The 22,848-nt window shown below is 34.3% G+C and overlaps 1 protein-coding gene across 1 annotated transcript in view; it reads right to left on the bottom strand.

The window, feature by feature from the left end:
- LOC143253214 (splicing factor YJU2) overlaps positions 1 to 22,848 on the bottom strand; it is a 32,480-nt gene that overhangs the window by 3,064 nt on the left and 6,568 nt on the right. The window contains exons 3-6 of the mRNA XM_076506679.1: positions 18,819 to 18,963; positions 10,691 to 10,825; positions 7,490 to 7,671; positions 5,166 to 5,295 (exon numbers count right to left, since the gene is read on the bottom strand). Coding sequence (XP_076362794.1) covers positions 5,166 to 5,295; positions 7,490 to 7,671; positions 10,691 to 10,825; positions 18,819 to 18,963 — 592 coding nt within the window. The remainder of the gene's footprint in view (positions 1 to 5,165; positions 5,296 to 7,489; positions 7,672 to 10,690; positions 10,826 to 18,818; positions 18,964 to 22,848) is intronic.

Raw genomic sequence — 22,848 nt, 5'->3', positions numbered from 1 at the left:
GAAATACGTGAAAAAAAGGATCTAAATACAAAATTGCCACAAAATGTAAAAAGCAAAATATAAAACATATGGAAGATAATACTGATAAATACAACTTAACTATATTATACTTCATCCACGTAGATGGTTTTTGGAATGGCGGTTGTACATATTTAAAAAACAAGATTTAAGAATTATACAAAAAATATGTTATAGTTTTTACTGGTAAAGGTAACTGTAATTTTAGCTTTACTTGTAAAACGGTTTATGTGTCAATTAAATCAATGTGACCCAAACATTTCAACTTATTAATCAATCTAAAGAGATGGTAATTAATAACTTCAGTAAAGGTTATACAAAACTTTATTCTAAACCAAATCTGCCTGTTGATTTACCTTTTGTGCATGCTATTCCTAAATTCCATAAATTCCTGATAAAATCTAGATTTCTAGTTAAATAAAAACAATCAGTCACCTTATTAAATCAATTACATAACATTCTACTTGATAAAATTTAAAATGTAAACATTATTGGATATTAAGAAATGATCAGCCCATTTTACAATACATAAATAACTGTGAATGTGTAAAAATATTCAAACATTTTATTTTATCACACTATATACCACAATTCCATGAAAAACTTAGTTTATGCTATGAATTTATTAATAGAATAATTCTGTTTTCCTTTAATAGTGCTGGAAGAAAGAACATTTAGTTCCAAAAATAAAAGCATTAGTATCTTTCTGCACTTGTAATTTTTTTTTTGTAATGTTTTTCAATAACCAGGTATTTAAATATGTAACAGGAGTTCCAATGGGAACTAACTATTCCACTTGTATTGCAAATTTATATCTTTATTTTTATGACAATACATTTATTCAAAATTGCATAAACTCAGACATTTTTATTTTAACTTACAGACTGTATAGATGATTTAATTAGTATAAATACTTTTATAACATTATTTATCCAGTAGAATTAGAAACTGAAAAAACTTCAATTTGGGATGTAGAGGCACATTATTTAGATCTAGAAATTAATACAACTGATAATGATATCAATCTAAATATTTTTGATAAAAGAAGATATTTTTCTTTACCAATATAAGGCTTACCCTCTTTTAATAGTAAAGTTCTATACTTTTCTATAAGTATTATAACTTCACAATTATTCATATTTTGTAAACTTTGTAATAAATTACAATATTTCATTACTGTTAATACAGGAACTAAATTTTTAAAATATATTGTGATAAATATAAAAATTCATTAAATAAAGATCAAGAAGTAAAAATTAGAGAGATTTTGCTAAAAGATTTTGATAAGTTTTTAATAAGGTTGTTTGAACAATTTTTGCACTACATTTATGCAGGTGAAGACCTTATCTAACATAATGGTTTGTGTAAAGTCTGAAAATTGGTAGTTACAATGGACTTAATGGGTGGTGAATAGGACTTATATTGGTTAGTTTTGATAATGTAGTTAGGTTTTTATAACTATACTAGTTTTGTTTATCTGCTACACTATTAGATTAGATTTTTACTATTAAACTGGGGGCTGGAATGCTAACCTCAGGAGGAAAGTTTATCTATCTTACTCACCCCCAAGTGCCTGTGTCTTATTTCTTTATTCTTTTTCATTTTTACTTCAGAGAGCACTCACCTTTCCATATCTGTCTCGAGGCAGTGAAGGGTGATATAGATGTAAGACGTTGTGAGCTTGAGCACCCACATTGCTTTCCTAACTAGTATTTATTTTGATAATTTCTTCATGTAAGACTGGTAAATGGAGATAAAGACTGATAGTGTATCCCCACTGCAGTGTTAGTTCTATTTCTCTAGTCATCTCTAAAATCCAGGACACATTTTTAAATCCCACATTATAGCCTGTGCCCTGGGGGTCCTTTTAATTTATGCAGCATCTTTACTTAATTTTGTTTTGGCTTGTTTTATTTCATTTAAATGTCGTTTATCACAAGTTTGAATTTGCTATTAGTAAAGCAGTTCTTACTTTTGATTTTATATTGCTTGACAAGAGAAGCAGGAGATAGATGGAGCAATACCTCATAGTGTATATCATCAGGTCCAACCAATGAAGGACTAGTTTGAATAACACCAGCATAGAGGGGTGATTACAGTCACAGAGATGACCAGCTGGAAAGGAAAGAGATGATCAGTCTGTCCAAGTCTTGATGGCTATGAAGGTGGAGGATGAAGCAGAAGTGCTAGATACCCAGCAAAAGCTTTCACCTAGAGTATATGCAATGCTCTGAGCATCAGCTACTTCCTGGTTATCAGAGAGCAAGACCAAAGAGGTGACAGAATTATACTGCTTATTGACCTTTCAAATCTTGTTCCACATAACTTTGAAATTGGTGGTAAGAAAGGTGCTGGTTGTGAACTTAATTCAAGATTCTTCCTTCTGGCTTTGACGTCTTACCTGCTGAGCATGTGCACGGGCCTGCTGGAAAGTGACGCAATTTGAGAGTGTGGGATACCTGCATGGGCCTGCTGGAAAGTGATGCAATTTGAGAGTGTGGGATACCTACAAAAGGTATCCCAGGCCTGTTTTTGAGCCTTCTGTGCAGGCATGATTCCACCACAGATGAGGATATCGTGGAAAATGTGTCGAGGTTTTAGGAATATGCTGAGCATCTGCCTGTATGGTATAATCAGTCATCACTGCCATGCAGTTGTCTATTGATGACTTATAGATGATGGCAGGATCAAGTGAAAACAGCAAAAGAGGGCCAGTTGGCTTGATCCAGCTTCCACTGGTACACACAGGTCGGGTGATCGACCATGGCCAGTCTCTCTCTCAATAGGATAGGAAAATGATCACTGCTTCATGAGTTACTGTCAACCCTCCATGAAAAGTGAGATAACAGTGAAAAGTGAGGAAATTGAAAGATTAACAGCAGTAAAGGACTGACTGGTGCATTAAAATAAGTGTAAGAACCTGTACTGAAAAGAGAAAGGTTGTGATCTGAGAGCATACATTCTACAGAGCGACCCCTCCCATCAATATCATACCTCCCCAGAGAGGATTATGTCCATTAAAGTCCCCCAAGATTAAAAATGGAAATGGCAACTGTTCAATGACAGCATCAAGGTCTGATTGATCATAGGTCTCTTCAAGAGTGATGGTACAATCTAAGTAAACAGGGATGGCTACAGCCTCCAAGGGTGTGTTGAATGACAAAGACAGGGTGGGCACATGCTGATCAACCAACAGTGCCACCCCTCCATACACTCGTCCATCACACAACTTGTCATTTCTGTACAAAGAAAACTGCCAAAAAGTGACTGTATCAGCAGGTTTCAGAAATATTTCTTGTAAGGAAAGATATATAGGATGGTAAGAAGCAATCAGTGCTTTGATGTCATCCAGATTAGAATGTAAACCTCGACAGTTCCATTGTATTAAAGTGGCCATTTTTATTTATGTGTAGGCAAATTAGATGGAAAGCCCTTCTATTTTCAACCACATCTTTTTTCTTTATTCGAGAGAGAACTATTGACCTTCACGGGTCCTGCCCTGGATTGATTGGGCAGGTCTCTGTCGTTGTAAAAGGATTTTGTACTTTGAGGCAGGAGAAGAAAGTGTAGCCTAGGAAATCCCTGTACCTAGGACAAAAAAAAATTGATCTTGGGGTGTGCTGGAATGAATGTTGGGGCAGAGATAGGTGTTGACATTGATTCATCAATTCTCTTAACCATGGAGGTCAAAATTTTTCATTTGGTTTGAAAATGATTCTTTCAGAGGCACACAGAGATCTGCTTGCACTCCCACTGTAGTAGTGAAATGAAGTGCAGCAGCATATGTCCAAAGTGAAGTGGTGGACAGTAGCTTTCAAGCCTCAGGGTAAGTAATGTTTTGAAACATTTTCAGATGCTGCACTTCTTTTTCTTCCAACCATTTAGGGCAAGAACAAAAGTAGGATGGTTGAGAGCCATTACAATTAACGCAATGAGGGTCTGTTTCACACTCATAGGCATCATGGTCCTTGCCACCACAATGAGCACATATCAAGAAACAACAACATGATGTCTTCGAGTGACCGAACTGCTGACATTGGAAACATCCAAGAGGGTTTGGAACATATAACCATACCATACAATTAAGATAACCTGCCTTAATGGTGGAAGGTTGACACGGTGATATAAATGTTAAAATGAGGTTATTGGTCAGCATCATAATTCCATCTTTGAAAGTGGAGATACACCTCACTGCAGAAACTAAACTCCTTGGGCAGAAAAACTAGCGAGAATTTCTGACTCAGAGATGTTCTTCAAATCCCTCTCAACAATAACTCCTCATGACAAATTCAAAGTAGCATGGGGAGTAACCTTAATGGGTATATCACCAATTACCTTCAAATAAAAGAGGAGTTCATTGTGTTTAGGAGTAAATGTATCCAACAATTTCACCAGAGCAAAGCTTATTGACTGACTTTGGAGTAAATCCCTTCTGAATAAGAAAGGGAGATATTTACCCTAAAGGTTTGTATGAAAGAGAATGTAATATATGAAAATTAGGTACAGGTGTTGAAGATTGCTGCTCAGAATCTTCAGGATGTGGGCATTTACCAAACTGATCTTTGAATTTAGTACATTTTGAAAAGCACAATGAAAAAATTAACTTAAAAATAAACCAGTATTTGTCTACATTTAAAAGTTTTCAGAAAACATAATCATATTAATAATCCAGCAATAAACTCCAGCTACAGTGTTTATTTTCTTAATGGTTATCTGAGATGAATTAGGATTTGTTGCAAACATATAAGCATTCAAGAGGTTCAAGATCATCTAAATTTTGCATTGTTCTATATTTAGAGTACTGCATTTATGTGTACACTGTAAAATACAGCCAACAATAAAAGTAGCAGCTGCATATGCATGTTTTCACTTCATTGTTACAAGAAAAAATATTGTGAAATCTCATATATAATTTTGTTTTCTAATAAGGTAAAATCTACACGTGTTTATTAGTTATTATTAAACACTGCAGATTAATTTTAAATGCAACAGGAAATGCTTAATAAAATACACTTAGCAATTAGAAGTGCACTAAAACCAGCTTTCTACATGTATCTATAATTGTTGTGAATATAATGCATTAAAAGTTTGACAAGGAGATGAAATATGAAAGTAACAATTAGGTAGTGGGTATAAAATAGTATTACTTGCATGAATATATCTGTTGGCTTTTCATCAGATAATGTTTCTTTCATCATTCCTTCTTTCTCCTCCTCACCACTATCTGAATCTGGGATCCTTTTTAGTGTTTTGTTACCTTCCTTACCAAAGAGAGATCTACACAAAATATCATTTGAAAAGACAAACACCTCTATAATTTAATGACTACAATTGATAAAGCTGATTGACGAATTATATTAAACATATAATTATCTTATATAATTGTTATAGTAAAGGAACTGAAGTCAATCCTTAAGCACAAAGACTTTTATCTACTCATATAATTTTTTCTCATTTTCTCAAGCAGTTGCAAGAAGTTACAGGCAGATGAATGATAATTACACAAAATAAAAATGCTTAATAGTACAAAAACTCTTCATACATTTGACTGTAATCTGGTTCTAAATGAGAAAATATCAATATAGAACTTTAAATGTCAGTGATGACAAATAATGTTTCTGTATGCAGTAATTATATTTACTTTTACGACATTTGCAGTTAATAAATTTTATTTTGCACCTATTATTATACTTAAAAAAATGAATTAAAATAACATCTAAGTTTATCATTTTTCCTATAATTGGAGATGTAAGAGATGGAAAACTGTTTCACCTATACTGAAAATGCAATGTTTAACACATTTGCTACTGTAGCAATTTTAACCAATGCACCAAGCCAATAATAAACAATGACTTCCATTGTTTATTTGAGTTAAAGAGGCAGTTCATTTCCAAGAATTGTTCAACAATCTTATTCCTCTCAGCAATGATCATATTCACAACATCCTCTATCATAAACAGCTTAAAAATGCCAACTGGAATAGTCTCTAGCAGTACACCTGCAATCACTTGAGGTTGTGCAGTAAAAGAACTATCAATTAGACTAGCATGTGTAACTTGGACAGTCTGCCATCCATCAACTTATGCTGGTATTCCATGTCACTTGCAGCTACAAATGAACCAGCTTGAACATTTACCTGGTCTGTACATTTCAGGTTTTTTCATCATCAGATTGAGAATCATTAAGCACACAATTACTTATTATTTTTTTTATTCTTGTATAATAATTGTAATTACACTCAGATTAAAACATTTACACAATCCTCCTGTCTTGTAGCTATGATGATAACCAAACCCTCCAGAAATCTCTGGTCACGATTTGAAACTTGACTGTAAACATTTTTATATCACTCACAAGAGGGCAGCACACACAATTATCCTGCAGCACTAAGGGACTGTTTACCTGTACACTCACACTAAATTATAGCTTCTTTGCTGATTGATGTGTAAACACATCATTAACAAGTGAAAGTGTTAATATAATGTTCCACTCATAAAACATAATGTGTATCACAGCACTGTTAGAATTATTTATAATATTTTGTATATCAGATGTATTTCATGATGGTACTAGCACCCCTATGGAAAGGCTACTGTAATGGTGACTTTCATGTATTTTACACAATTATTCTCCAAAATAAAAATTCTGAAATATCATTAGAGCTAATCAACAAACTAAAACAACAACAACAGGAGAGAAAAAAGAGAGATAATTTGAACTACAAAAGTAATTTATCAAAATTAATCTTGTTGGAAAAAAGTACTCTGACAATCTCGGATAATTAAATTGTCCTCAATATTGTGATTATATAAATGACATAGTTTATCAAAAGAACTAACATCAGCAGCAATAAAACATAAAAAACAAACACAAAATCCTTTAAGATTCATAACTCAAATGAACAGCTTCACAAAACTTAGACAAGTTCAACAAAAATACAGTTAGTTATGGGAAAGAAGCAAAGGAACAGACAAATGTTCCTGTCTCAGGCTTTTAGCCTTCTTTGGAAGCAAAACATATGTAACAATTACATGATTATAAGGTCTAACATTTATAGTGACATTCAGCTCAAAGTAAAAGATTGTGTAGAATGATAGTCAAGCATGAAACCTTGAGAAAGAACAATGGAATAGAATCTGGTTTCTGTGAAGGATAACTCATTCATAATAATATAAGACACAAACATCATAATCATCTTTAAAAATTAATAGAAATACATGATGAAATTTCTATGCACACAAAGCTGTGATAAATGAATCCTTTAGTTTCCTTAAAGAATGCTTATATGATCCTAATAAAGCCAGCTGTCAACTAAGGCTAAATGCATATATATAAAATAGCAATTTAAAACAACAACTCAACTTCACTGTTTACCAGATCTCCCTAAAAATATGGAATGTTAAGACTAACAGCTCTATTAGCTCATCAAGGTAGTTTCATTTTAATTCCACTTGTATTATATGCACTTTACCTAATAAACGCTTCATCTTCGTCCTCTTGTTTTTGCAGCATTTCTTCTTCTTGCAAGGCATTCTGCATAAGTAACTTTTCAAAATTTACATTAGCTTGTCTTTTATTTAAGTCCTTTAGCTCTTCCAGAGCCTCAATCACTTCCATTTCTTGCTTTGATGCTTTTGTTCTTTTTTCAAGCAACTGTTACAGAATAAAATTTAATATTGAATTTGTACTGTTTAGTAAACAAGTACAGAAAAAAGATATCAAAGTAATGAATAAATTTTGTTGAGGACAAGGAAGGTTCAACATTTTCCTTACCTGAAAATGTATTACTGACAGACACGTATTCCTCACACACATGAAGTCGAGATTTTGTGCATGCTCCAAGCCTTGAACTATCTCCTACCTAAGAGATGTTTTAACATGAACTGCACCAGTAGTAGTGCCTGATGTAATCATCATATGACAATAGTTCTTAACCAATAGGAGACATCCTTCATGCACAGCAGGTCTCCACAAGCACTTGTGCTTGAAATTAAATTCATTCCAAGATGAGAAAAGAATAATTCACACTGGTAGTGGGAAAAAGGGTGTGGAGAGAGGTAAGTATCTATTGAAACTACAATTTCAGGTAAGAAAAATGTTAACTTTTCAAATGATTCAATTACATCTTTTCAAACACTGGCTATAATGGGTTTCTCTCAGGGAAGATGTCTAAAGGAGAAAAGTCACAGCATGACATCCAATAATGAGGACTCACTAGAAGCTCTGCATTCTTTTCAGGCAAAATATACTCTATCAGAATGAAAGAAGGAAGACTTTTAAAAAGGAGCTAATGTGACACAGAAATGGGCAGAAAAAATACATGACCAACAAATTTTTGCACGCAAGTTGGATTTACAGGGTGTAGTGTGGTTAGGGCAGTAATCAGACTGTACAGATTGACATGTGTTCTGTTGTATAATTTACTCATCATACAAGCAAGAACTAAGGTCCAATTTGTACTTCCTGAGGAGAACATTGACTCATCTGGCTGGTAAAAACCATCAAGACATTTGGCAGAGGGAATGGCGAAAGGAGGTAGAGTGGAAAGAAGAAACACAAGAGAAAATGAGGGTACATGGGCCAAGGAATAGGTAAGATGTGAGTAAAATAGTGAGAGAAAAATGATGACAAGCTGCTTTCACCTAAGGCTCCAAGGTGAGAGGAGCACCCCAAAAGACTTTGTGGCAAATGAGTGGAGGAGTAAGACATAAGCCACACAGGGAAAATAGAGGCAGATGAGCAACAGAGAAATGGATGTCATGTCTGAAATAATTTCAAATACATAGAAATCATGTATGGAGAAAGGGATCCAATAATAAGACACCAGCCTAAGTAGAGAGAAGAACTGAACTAAAATACACCAGAAGAACTGTTGGGATGCTGGTGGAGAGAGCCTCAAATAGGAGATAAGAAGGAAAGAGACAGCAAAGGAGAATTCAAAGATGGGAGAAGTTAATTCTTCTGACAAATACTGAAAAAAGATGATCAGCACCTTATCAGGCAGAAGTTATTCAAGGAATTTAGCATAAAAGAAGGTTGAAAGGGAATTATCATTAGCATTTTAAAGGAATCATATAAGAATGGAAAAGATGCTGAGGAAAAATATCTCATCATGAATACTAAAGTCAGGTGAAGGGAGAAAGAATAAAACAACAGTATGAACGAATAGAATAAATAACATGAAGAAACCCAGGACATAAGTTAAATGGAAAGCATAGTACAAACCCAGTAAAATCACCAAAGAAAGAGAGGAATAATGTATTTCTCATAAAGAGGCTAGAGCAAAACAAGGCAGTAGAATAAAAGGATAAAAATGTTGACCTTACAATCAGGTTCAGAAATGGAGAACATACAGAAGATAAGTGAAAACCATTAATGGTGAAAATTGGCAGTAAACTCTACCACAGACAAATAACATCCAGAAGCAACAAACACTGTAGAAACTGTGAGGAGTTAAGACATTATGTTGTGTTTGATCTCTCAAATTCTGCATACAAAAACAACAGAGGACATAACCTAGCCTCATTACAGATAAAAGTTTTCCTTCATTAACAGGTCAAAATCCTCAGGAAGATAAAAGTTGGCAGGATTGAAAAACCATGTGAAAGGATACCCTAATACAGTTTGTAGTTTATCACTGTTCAAAATGTTACAAATGTAAGAAATTGAGTTGTAAATTTAAAAAAATAATAATAAATAGTCAGTAAGACAAAAACTACAAAAATAAAGATTATTAAAACAATCACAAAGGTTGTGTAAAAATGTTCAAAATTGAAGATAAAAATGAAACACATTTGTTGATGGCAGTGCCATGTTTATGAATGGAGTTATTTCAAGTTTTAGTACCTTTTTTTTTAATAGGGATGTACTGTGCACTCCAGATGTGTTTCCCTCCTACTGATGGAGGACTGTTGTCACATTACGATTACATTATGAACTACAACAGTTCATGTCAAAATGTAACCTAGGTTGGAGATTGTTCAAGGCTAGTGGCACACAAGAAGTATTTACTATGCATAAAAAAGTAAGCGGTTTGTTTCGAAAATAACTCTTTCCTTTTGAACAATTTTCTAGAACATTTATAATTTAATAATTTATTTTGTTATGTCACATATAACTTATTATGTCAAACACAAACATACTTATAGGTGGTTTTGAAGGATCCACTAATCTATATTGGTTTTAGATTTTTTTTGTAAACTGTTTAAAATAAAACTACACCTGCTACAGTACAAAAGGCTAATTTCATTATAAAATCAAACATAAAATAGTTTTTGAAAGAAGCAAAAATAAATAAATACATGTTAAAAGGAAATTATAATCCATTTGTAGTTGTTATCAATATTTTCTAAAAAACTAAATACTGCACATTAGTCTTATCTTAAGAATCTTTATTTACAACAATTTATTTACGTATATATGGTGGTCCAAGAAAGAATTTTCCACACTAAATTATCTTGCATGTGAATGACCCTTTTTTTCCCAGCACCAAAACTTAGTCTTTTGTTAGTCTGTGTGTCATACTTGTATACAGTTCACATGTATTCATACATTAAGATCTGAAACAAATGAAAGTTTAACAGAATTGCTACACTGACTTGTATAAATCTAATTCTGGACCATAATGTGTAAACATGTTCAAATCTACAAGTCTTCAAGCCTTTTAATTTACCTTCATTGGATTATTTTTCACCTCTTCCTCCTCTTCTTTAGCCTCTCTTTCAGCCTGCTCTTCAGCCAATTTCAAAGCTTGGAAGTTCCGGGTAGCTCCATGTTCAACTATGTAGTCTGTATTAGCAGGGTCTGTCTAAATGTTAAAATAACAAACACATCACATTTATAGAAATACCCAAGTATAATACCACTGGTCATTTAAAATAAAATATTTATATCAGTGTCACCTATAATCATTTCTAAAATTACCACTATTTGGGCATTTATCAGCTACAATTTAGGCCTTCAATGAATCAAATCAAGTAACTTATAAATAACTACCTTTACTTCAATTTGTATAGCTAATAACTAAGATAGTGCTAGCAGGAACAAATCTTGTAAAATCTTTTGCAAAAACACAGAAAAATATTTGTTAATGAGCATGGTAAACTTTAACTTTGCTTTACTGATAAAACACCAGCCAAATACAAAAATGACAGTTATGTATTGAACTACTTTTTTCTTGTATACTCAAATTATAAGTTGTTTAGTATATAATATTTCAGAATATAACCAGCAAGGCCTGCAGAAGTTTATATATTCCAGATAAGAATGACTTTATGAAAAAATTTAAACATTATTAGATATATTTGTTTAGACTTTAAAGATCACCACATCCATTTGTGGACCATCAAAATGTCGTATTTCTAACCAACAGAAACAGTTTTATGATTCTTTGATAAATCACATTGTGAAGAATTTATGTAAACTAACTTTAATTCTGTTAATTTCAAAGCACATTTCTCTCCTACATTTAACATAAAAAAGGTATAATCAAACATCGATACTTTTCAGCACTAACCTCACATTTTTTTATATTTATATCTCAAACTGACAGAATAAAGACTAGCAATTTAAAAAAATCATAAAACAGAATGACAGTTGACAGAAAATACATCAGTTTTACCAAAAAATATTAGAAACTATTATAAAATTGCTTAACATGGCTACCACTAAGATTTGTGAATGATTAGTGATGGGAAATAATAATTTCTTATTCAATCTGAAAACCCTACTGGTAAAGTTTCAAAAACTCATCTTACATAAAAACATTTAAGAGAAATAAAAAGCACAACACAATATACGCATATTGTTGGAGCACTTGATCGTTATGAAGAACACCTGTATTATACAGATGTATATTTTATCATAAATCACTACTTTCAAGGTTATGCATTATATACCAGGTATGTTTTTATATAGAACTAAAACAGATTACAGAATTAACACTACCATGACAAACTAATTATCTAAGTATTCACAACAATAAATACTAAGTACAAAGAACAATAAAACAGTGATCAAAACATTATCTTTGATATACACTTGTACAGAAAGTTGAGTTTTTAAACACACAAATCAACAACTCATATGACAACCACAGAAAGTTATGATGGAAAAAATGAATAAGTTGGTTAGTTTATTTTGTGTTTAATGGCACAAAGCAGCTAGGTCATCTGTGCCAAATGTCCGTTAAAAAGGTAAAAGTAAATGCAGTAAAATTCATGAAAGGAAATGAAGGTAAAACAAAACAGCATTGAAAAACATAAATAGCATAAAACCAATGTTGACATCTAGTCTACAATGTTAAAAGAGAAACCAGAGTAAAAGAAGTTGTAAAACACTTTCTGTAGCATAATGATAATTATCATAACCTGCCAGGAAGACTAACAGGTAAGTACAAAAAACCACTGTCAGTCACCAAAAGTTGGCCTTTCCAGTCCTGGTTCCAGGTTATGTGTCATTACAGCCATTATCAAAAGGTAAAGTAATAAAAGTTTTCAAAGACATGCAGCAAAATTGTAATAACTTGGCAAGCATCCAGTAAACAGGTAAAAGTAAAGTAAATGTAGTAAAATTCATAAAAGGAAATGAAGGTAAAACAAAACAGCAATTAAAAACACAAATGGCATAAAACCAATGTTGAAATCCAGTCTACAATGTTAAGAGAGAAACTACAGAAAAAGAAGTTGTAAAACACTTTCCGTAGCATAATGATAATTATCATAACCCGCCAGGAAGACTAACAGGTAAGTACAAGAACCACTGTCAGTCATCTGAAGTTGGCCTTTCCAGTCCTGGTGTCGAGTTATTTAATGTTACGGCCATTTTCTAATTTCAAATCAAACTAGAGAGACTGTGACACTTAAAAGGGAACCACAATAAAAAAGGTTTAATGAAGAAATATAAAACACTTAAATGACATTAAAAAGATTAATGGCCGTTAAAAAACTAAAAACTTTATCAAGGTGGACAGTGTCACTATTACCAATAACACTGTCTAATGTTATGGACAAACCTTCGGGACAGAACATGTTTAAAATAGTGCCATCATTGAAAGTCGTAATGGTGGCAAGAAAGTAAAATGTGGCTTAGTGATCTGAGTGTTACACAAACTACACATTGGTGCATCAGTTCCAGATAAAAGAAAATGATGAGTTAAAATCTGTGACCAATGCGTAGTCTAGTCAGAACAACTTCCTCCTTCCGATCCTTATGGAAGCAAGACAGCCAAAGTCCAATGTAGGGTTTTATTTGGAAAAGCTTGTTTTTGCATTGCTCACTCCAAGTTGACTGCCAGCTGTCACGAAGCTGAGCCTTGAATACAGGACCATAGTTCATGTATGGAACAGGCACAGTGGTGATAGCGCCAGAGCAGATAGATTTAGCTGCCGTGTCTGCAAGCTCGTTCCCTCAAATACCAATGTGGCCTGGGATCCAGAAAAACTGGATAGAAGTAAACGTGAATGAGAAATTGGCCAGTCGGTTTTGAATATCAGCAAGAACAAGGAACAGGATACCAACGCAAAACGATTTCAGGGCCAGTAGAGAACTAAGCGAGTCGGTGTAAATAGTGCAGTTGGAGTACTGCTTAGCTTCAGTATGATCCAGGGCAAGAGAAATGGTGTACAATTCAGCAGTGAACACAGAAGCTGTAGAGGGGATTCTGCACACAACCAACAAACCTCAACAAACCATGGCAGAGCCCACAGAGTCACCTGATTTGGAACCATCCGTATAAATTGGAATGGAAAGATTGTTCGAAATATGTTCAGTGAATAAAAGACGGTACTTCCAAACAGGAGTATCTGCTTTTCTCAGAAGACTTAAAGAAAGGTCACATTTGAGGACTGTAATAAGCCAAGGTGGGATGGGCTGATCAGTGGATTCTGCAATGTTATCCAAAGACAGACCCAATTCATCCAATTGCGCCTGGACGTGAAGGCCAAAAGGAGCAATGGCAGATCGTCTGTTCTGAAAAAGTATGGCCCAACGAGGAAGGAAAACACAACCCCAGGTGGGATGCTTTGGTAAGGAATGAAGTTTTGAAGAATATAGTAGAGACAGTTGCAAACGGTGAAGGTGCAAAGAAGGTTCATGAGATTCTACATATAAGCTCTGAAATGGGGAGGTGTGGAAAGCCCCAGTGTAGAGTTGAAGTCCTTGATGATGAATGGGGTCCAGCATCTTTAAGGCCGAGGGTCTGGCAGAGTCATAGACCACTGATCCACAGTCGAGTTTCGATCTAATAAGAACACGATATATCTTTAACATAGAACATCGATCCACTCCCCAACTGGTGGTAGAGAGGACATAGAGGATGTTCAGTGCTCTTGCACATTTGACTTGCTTTAAGTGTGGTATAAAGGTCAGCTTACGGTCAAAGATACCAAGAACTTGTATCAGGGACCATAGGCAGCAAAACTTCACCAATATGGAGTTCAGGATCAGGGTGAATACCCCATTGGTGGCAAAAGTGCATGCAAACGGTTTTAGAGAGAGAGAAAGTAAAGCCGTTTGCTGTGGTCCACTTCAGTACACGATCGAGAGCAGTTTGTAGTTGCTGCCCAATATATTTCATGTTTGATGACTGATATGAGATGTGAAAGTCGTTGACATAGGGCCCGTTTGCAACAGTGAGAGGGAGTTGTTCAGTGATGGCATTAATCCTTACACTGAAAACTGTGACACTCAAAACACAGACCTGAGGGAACCCCAAGTTGCTGTAGAAAAGAACAGGAAAGTGTCGAACCCACACGAACTTGGAATCTCCTGTCCATTAAATTTTTTTAAATAAACATGGATAAATGGCTATGCAACTCATCTATATGGAGGTCTCGCAAAATGCCATACCTCCAGTTTGTATCATAAGCCTTCTCAATGTCAAAAAATATTGATACAAGATGTTGTTTAAGAAAGGCTTCTCTGATCGACATTTCAAGTCGATTGAGGTGGTCCATGGTGGACCAAACATGACAAGCATTAACCATCCTCTCTAAAGTCTTACAAAGACAGCTTGTCAAAGCAATTGGACAGTAGTTTGAAGGAATCTTTGAATCCTTCCCAGGTTTAGAGTAAGGTAGAACAATAGCCTGGTGCCAGGCATCAGGAAAAACATTCTCCTGCCAGATCTGGTTAAAAACAATCAGAAGAACAGCAAGAAAAGCAGGAGATAGATGGCACAGTATATAAATGTACCTTATCAGGTCCAACCAATGTACTGCCAGACCGTGGAAGAGCCAGTTTGAGTTCCACCAGTGTAAAGGGACGATTATAGCCACAGAGACAATCAGTTCAAAAGGAAAGAGGTGATCGCTCTGCTCAAATCTTGGTGGCTCAGAAGGTGGAGGAAGAAGCAGAAGTGCTAGATACCTGGCAAAAGCTTTCACCTAGAGTATTGGGGATGCTGTGGGTATCAGCTACTTCATGACCAGAGATAGTGAGATTGAGAGAGGGACAGAATTATATTGCCAACTGACCTTTCAAATCATGTCCCATATGACTTTGGAACTGGTGATAGAAGATATGCTGGTTGTGAACTTAATCCAAGAATCCTTCTGGCTTTGGCGTCTTACCCACCGAGCATGTGCACAGGCCTGCTGGAAATCGATGCAGTTCAGGAGCGTGGGATATCTACAGAAAGTATCCCAGACCCAGTTTTGAGTCTTCAGTGTCATGTGGCAAGCAGGATTCCACCACGGACGAGGATATAGTGGAAAATGTGTCAAGGTTTCAGAAATACATTGAAAAGTTGCTCATATAATACAGTCAGTTACTGCTGCCACACAGTCATCTATTAATAGCTTACAGATGATGGCAGGATCAAGTTATGCGAGAACAGTGAAAGCGGACCAGTCTGCCTGATCCAGCTTCCAACAGGGCACGCAGGTAGGGTGGCATCGACCATGGCCAGTCTCTCTCAAAAGTATAGGAAAATGATCACTGCCAAGTGGATTACTGTTGACCCTCCATACAAAATGGGAGAATAACAAAGGGGAGCAAACCGAGAGATTAACAGCAGTAAAGGACTGACTAGGTGCATGAAAATAAATGGAATAACCAGTATTGAAAAGAGAAAGGTTGTAATCAGAGAGCATACATTCTACAGAGCAACCCCTCCTATCAATATCAACACTTCCCCAGAGGGGATGATGTCCATTAAAGCCCCCCAGGATTAGAAAGGGAGACGACAACTATTCAACAAGAGCATCAAGGTCTGATTGATCATATGTCTCTCCAGGTGAAAGGTAGAGAGAACAAACAGTGATGGTATGACCCAAGGAAACATGGATGACTATGCCCTCCAAGAGTGTGTTGAGTGACAAAGACATGGTGGGCACATGCTGATCAACCAACACTGCCACCCCTCCATGCACTCGTCCATCACACAACTTGTCATTTCTGTACAAAGACAAATGCTGAAAGGTGACCGTATCAGAAGGTTTCAGAAATGGTTCCTGTAAGGAAAGACATACAGGTTGGTAGGAAGCAATCAGTGTTTTGATGTCATCCAGATTAGAATGTAAACCTCAACAGTTCTATTGTATCAAGGTGGCCATTCTTAATTACATTTAGGCGAATTGGGTGGAGAACCCTTCTGTTAATGACCACATCTTTTTTCCTGACTGCCCTTATTTGAGGATCCTGCCCTGCATCAATTGGGCAGGTGTTTGCTGTTGGAAGGGGATTCCTGTGACTGAGGATGTGAACAAATGACTACTTTGCATCTTGGGGTGGGAGAAGAAAATGTATCCAAGGAAATGCCTGTACCCAGAACCAAAGGAAGTGGATCTTGGGGTCTGTTGGAATTATGTAAGGGACAAAGATGGGTGTTGAAGTGGATTCATCAACTTTTTTAACCATGGAGGTCAAAAGGCTTTTCATTTGTTTTGAGAATGATTCTTTTGGAGGTACAGGGAGATCTGTCTGCACTCCCAATGTAGTTGTGGAATAAAGTGCAGTAGCATACGTCTGAGATGAAGCAGTGGACAGCAATTTTCAAGCCTTAGGATAAGTTATGAATCGTTTTCAAATGCTGCACCTCTTTCTCTCCCAACCATTTCAGGCATGAATGAAACTAGGAAGGGTGAGAGCCATTGCAACATGATGCAACGAGGTTCTGTTTCACACTCATAGGCATCATGACCCTTGCCACCACAACATGATGTCTTTGAGTGACCGAACATTTGACACTGGAAAAAGTGGAGAGACCAGTAAGAATCTCTGACTTGGGGATGTTCTTCAAATCCCTCTCAACAATAACTCCTCATGATGAATTCAAAGCAGCATGAGGTGTAACCTCAATAGGTATATCCCCAATTGCCTTTGAATGCAAGAGGAATTCACTGTGTTGAGATGTGGATGTTTCCACCAATATGTCATCAGATCAAAACTACTTTACTGATTTTGGAGAGCCAGCAAGTCCCTACAGTCCCTTTTGAATAAAAAAAAGGGGAACATTTGCCCTAAAAATTTGTCTGAAAGAGAATGTAGAATAAGAAAATGAGATACAACAGGTGGTACAGATATTGAAGATTGTTGCTCAAAAATTTCAAGACATGGTCATTTACCAATGGACTGTTTTTTCAATATTTTATTTAAATTTTAATTTGGAGGATCCATAATAAAAAAAAGTAAAATTTCAGTGCCCACTCACCCCACCCACCATGCATCCCTTTGAAGGGATGCACTACAATGTCAAACAAGGACACTGCAGCAATGCCAGGGTTTCATGAGCACTATACCCAAACACTAGCATCAGATACAATGTCCACAACACTTGTTGGGAACTTCCAACACTGGTACTTCGTTAACCCTAGCCAAAGTGGATCAGCCAGCTGACCCAAGGGGGGCCACCCCAAGGCTGCCCGTCTACAGGAATTCAATGCCAAAGTGGTGTGTTAAGGTTGGACCCCTCAACCACCAGGATCCTCTCATCCCCTTTACGGGTTGCCACACACTGCAAACTCGTGGGTGAATGTTTAGATCCCAGAGGAGATAAACTGAAAGAACAGAACCTTCCCTGGGATCTCCCCTTACCATGTACAGGAATCCACAGGGGCAGCTGAAGAATGAAATGAGTATTTTCTTGAATTGATTGATTAATATGTCATGTCAATCACTAATTGGAACCATTACTAAAATTAGAAAAGGAACTTCATAACAATTTATTTAGTGAAATACAGTGTTGATAATTAATGAATGAGTGTGTAAATCACATTTAAGGAACATTATTTTATTTTCTTTGTTATGTACAAACACTGTAAACAAGTTACCTTTCTTTGAAATACATCTTCCAGAACACTGTTACAAATAATAGTGCTTTTCAAGTAAAACATACCAGATTCAGAATTGAAAAAGATGAAGCACTAGACAAAATAAAACATGACAGCAATTGCATGTGTGATAAATACTGAGCAATTATCCTAACAGGCATATTGTAAACACATAACAATGAAGTGAGGATAAATCAGGTAAAACAAGTCTAGAAACTGCCATAAAACATAACTTGTTATACCACAATGACAATGCTATATAAAGAAAACAATTAAAAGTATATGTTGCAGGTAATTTTAAAAACACCAAAAATTATTAACTTTAGAAAAAAATTGAACTGCAATTGAAAAAAATAACTACAATAAACAAATTAAAAACAAAAGTTAAAAATGTATTTAAATTTTTAGAATCTTTACTTTTTTAAACATTTTCAGTTTAGTATCTTGTTCTTACACGTTATACGAAAGTCATAAATAATTGAAAATAACTCACAAAAAGCTCACAAAAAAGCTATCAATATAAGACCCTACCTTGAATGTTATTTCAGCAAGACATCGAGGACACTTGATGTAAAATCTAAAAATTTTTATTCCCAAATATTCTTCATTTTCAACAGTTTCTTTTCGTGCATTAAACTTTTTTCCTTTGTAAATATACTCACCACATGTTGTACATCTGAAAATAAAAAACTTTTATGTAGAACACTTTTTAATGAAAAAATTCTATTTACAGAAAATATTTTTATGACAAAAGGTCAGTAACCATAGTTACAATGCTAAGTGACTGATATCATCAGAAAATAATATGAGCAAAATTATAATTTTCCTATACTAAAAATGTATCTCCAATAGATACTTCTCTCTATTCATAATATTGGCTATTCTTGTCCAGTACTGCTCTCTATATACTTTTCTTTTTTATTTATGTATCCCACAAGCCTTGTGCTTCTTCCCACTGAAATTGAATGTAAATCATTGTCTTACTACTCCAACATGAAGGGGGTGAAAGGATGGGAAATGTAAGAGGAGAGAAGTACCTCACAGAAATACATTTTTACTATTGGAAAACTATAGTCTTCGATATGGCACTTCCCTCCACTTACAAGACTAGCTAGAATCCTACACCAATCAGGTGGCAAAATATCTGTGAGGAAATGACCAAAGTATTTCCCAAAAGCATTCAAAGGATACATCTTAAAATGAGAGAGTCAGATCTGAAGATCTAATGTGAAGAACTACACCACTTTTAAATCAGGTATACTCTTCACCCATCCATGAAATGCATAGTTGATAGAGGTGGAAAAAAAGAGCAGCACATCCTAGTTGGAGAAAAGTATGTCATGTAAATATATATGTAACTCAATCCCACAAAATATAAAAGTAGGTAAGACAAAGGATATGCCCTTACATGTAGAGTAAATAGGACACGATGGACCACACTCAGTAAGATAACTCCATCCAAAACCCATGCTGCTGGGAGCCAAAATCCTCATACGTTTAGGATGAGGATCATACTATCTTCACCTCAAGTTCAAGAGACTAGAGAAATCTAGAACCACTTTGACTCCCGAGCATGGCATGTGTTAGCTTTCATATATTGATCTGGAAACAGAACTTATGGCATTGAAATGATGTTCATATAATATAAATCAACTTCCCAAACAGTGAAAGAGACTGGAACTACCCGAAAAGGAGTAATATTTATTAATTACAAGCCTTAAATCAAACACATAGAGTGTCTGTTTTAAGGCTGTGGGTCAGCCTTAGAATAAAGATTTTTTTAATTAGGTACTGAAAAATGTTGATCATTTGAGTATTTTTAGTTATATTTACACAAGGACCTAGAATTTTCACTAACACTTGATATCATTTTATCAATATTTAAAAATCTGTCTTTGAAAATTCACGCTAGTATGATAACTGAGGTATACAATGTACATAAAAGCAATCTTAAGACTTTTGGTTCAGCATTAGATTGTGTTAATAAAGTTTCTTTCTTTTCAAAGAGAATTAAATTACCTGAACCTTTTAAAATGACAAAACAGTATTATTATGACAGAGCTATAAGTAATTATGTACAAGAAAATTAAATTTCACACAACTTTTTTATCCCAAAAATTATAAGTCTAATTTTTATGGTAATTATGTTAATATTATTTACAAAATGTTAAATCTTGACAGAGATGTGCACTCACTAAACTGCAGTCAATGAATTATTACTTAAGCATTTCATTATAAAGTACCTAGAAAACCTGAAAGTTTTAAACAACAAAAATATATATAAAGTTAGAAACTCGTATTATAAAGTGACCATCAGATGCTACAAGTAACACCAATGCACTTAGGTAAGTTAAGCATTAAGTTCTTTGATTTTTGTCACTTTATTATATACACAACTCACACTTACATGAAGCCTACATTACAGAAAGCAGAAGAGATTGATTACAAAATGAAGAAAGTATGTTGTTCAACTTTACAACCTTACAGTTTAAGAATAAACAGCACAATTTTAGTAAAATATATATTTATTTATTTTACAGTTACTTTGACTTTTAATTAACTTATGTACACATTCTTTGCACATGATGTTAGTGAAGTTTATTTTGGTACATTTCCTTGATAACACTTTGGATACTCTGATGGAAAACTTCTATGAATGTTATTTTTTTTGTACCATATGAAAAAAAATTAAACAAACACATACAAAACTGGTTTGGTCATAGAATGAAAAAGCTAGCAGATGCTCAGAAAAAAGGCAGCTTTATTAATACATGAAAGCAACTTTCAGTCTTCTTAAGATAGATGTTTTTTTATACAGTGACTGAAGAAATATGTACTGTTTAGTGCAGCTTCCAGGAGAAATTCATGGAAGGAAATTGTCCATTAATTCAGGGTCTTGATATACTTATTGAACAATAAAAAAAAACAACTGTATTTCAAACATACAGGATTCAGAAAACATGCATTGTATACGAGTGAAATATTGATTCTATGGAAAGACTTATGTAAATTGCAATACTTCTGGTAACTCTTATAAGGATTAATGGTGTTTTGTGAACTGATGGGAATTAATTTTTAGTGTTACTAAAACTGAATACAGAACTTCCAATTTTAGTTTTATGTTCAGTCTTCTGATTATACATAAATTACTGATCACAAGCTTGAAAGGCATAGAAAAAGGCTACACCATTAAACTACTTTATGTTTCAAAAACATGTGCAATATGAAATAACTAAAATAGTTGTGCTTGTTTTTCTAGGAGTTTAAGAAAAAGTTATTTAAATATGTTATGGATTTAAACAGAGTACTTCAAGTTTTTTTTCAGCTCACAACATTATTAAAGGTGACATAAACCTTAGAAATAATAAACACAAGTTTTTAAAAGCCAAGAGAAATGCTTTTGTAGATGGAAAAGTTTCACACTTATAAAATTATTTACTTGTAAAAATATTGGCTGTAGTGATTGTTGGAATTTGGGATTCTGTTTGGCAAGTACAAGGTTGCAAAAGGATATATATAGGCTAATTTCAGATTTTATCAATAATGATTAGGGATTTCTAAGCTGGGTAAAACTGACATTTCACATTTTGAAACTCAGACCTGAACTACAATGAAGTAGAATATAAATTTACAGCAAAACAAAAAAAATAGTTACTTAAACACTAAACATGTAAGAAATAAAATATAAAAATAATAATGTGTGTGCTATAATTTAGACATACATAGAGTAAATATTACAATGTAACTGTATGTAGCCACAGTTATCAAAATTTCAAATCCAAAAAAGATGAAATGTAAAGATTCATTGTGAAAAACAAAGATACTTTTTGTTAACTAACAACCAATGTCATTTTGAAATGCTTTATAAGATATTTATTGAGGAGAAGAGACCAATACTCACTTTTGAAAATACCAATAATGAATACTGATAAAGGAAAAAGTAATTTATTTAAATTGTCTGGCATTAAGATCTTCTATGTTGCTGGTTGTGACAAGGATGTGACTGCTTTACAAAAGGATTTACTTTATTTGGAGAGTTGTGTGAGTGAGAGACATATGACACATCTATAATAAATGCAGAGTAATTTATGTGGTTTATCATAACTTAAGTAATAAGTTGAGGTTTTATGGATATAACTTCAATAAATTACAGAAGAAAAATAAAAATCTTAGTGTATTTGAGGTTCAGTTTCTTAAGCCATCCAAGCAGTTTACTTGCACAAGGAAAAAATGATTTTAGGTTGAATTTACAATGTCAGTATAAAAAGTTAATTTCATTGTTTTGGTCACTGCTAAGACTTTGTTTTGAGTACTGTACTCAGTCTTTTGGTTTATACTTTAAGGAGAATATTTAATGGTTCAAAAAAGGGTTACTAGGATAACACCTTGGTGGAAAGTTTGTCATACAATTGCACTATGTAACTAAATTTCTACTTTTTCTTGTTCCTGGGCAGAGAGTGTTATTTTCCAATTGCTTATGCCTAAAGAAAATGGAAAAGACCTATTTTTCTCTTCAAACTTTGCTTTTATGACCTGTGTAATGAAAGTTTCAAATTTACCC

This window comes from Tachypleus tridentatus, chromosome 6, assembly GCF_004210375.1.
Source record: "Tachypleus tridentatus isolate NWPU-2018 chromosome 6, ASM421037v1, whole genome shotgun sequence".
NCBI lineage: Eukaryota > Metazoa > Arthropoda > Merostomata > Xiphosura > Limulidae > Tachypleus > Tachypleus tridentatus.
The sequence above is the reverse complement of the archived record's forward strand: the minus strand, read 5'-3'. Positions and strand labels throughout refer to the sequence as shown.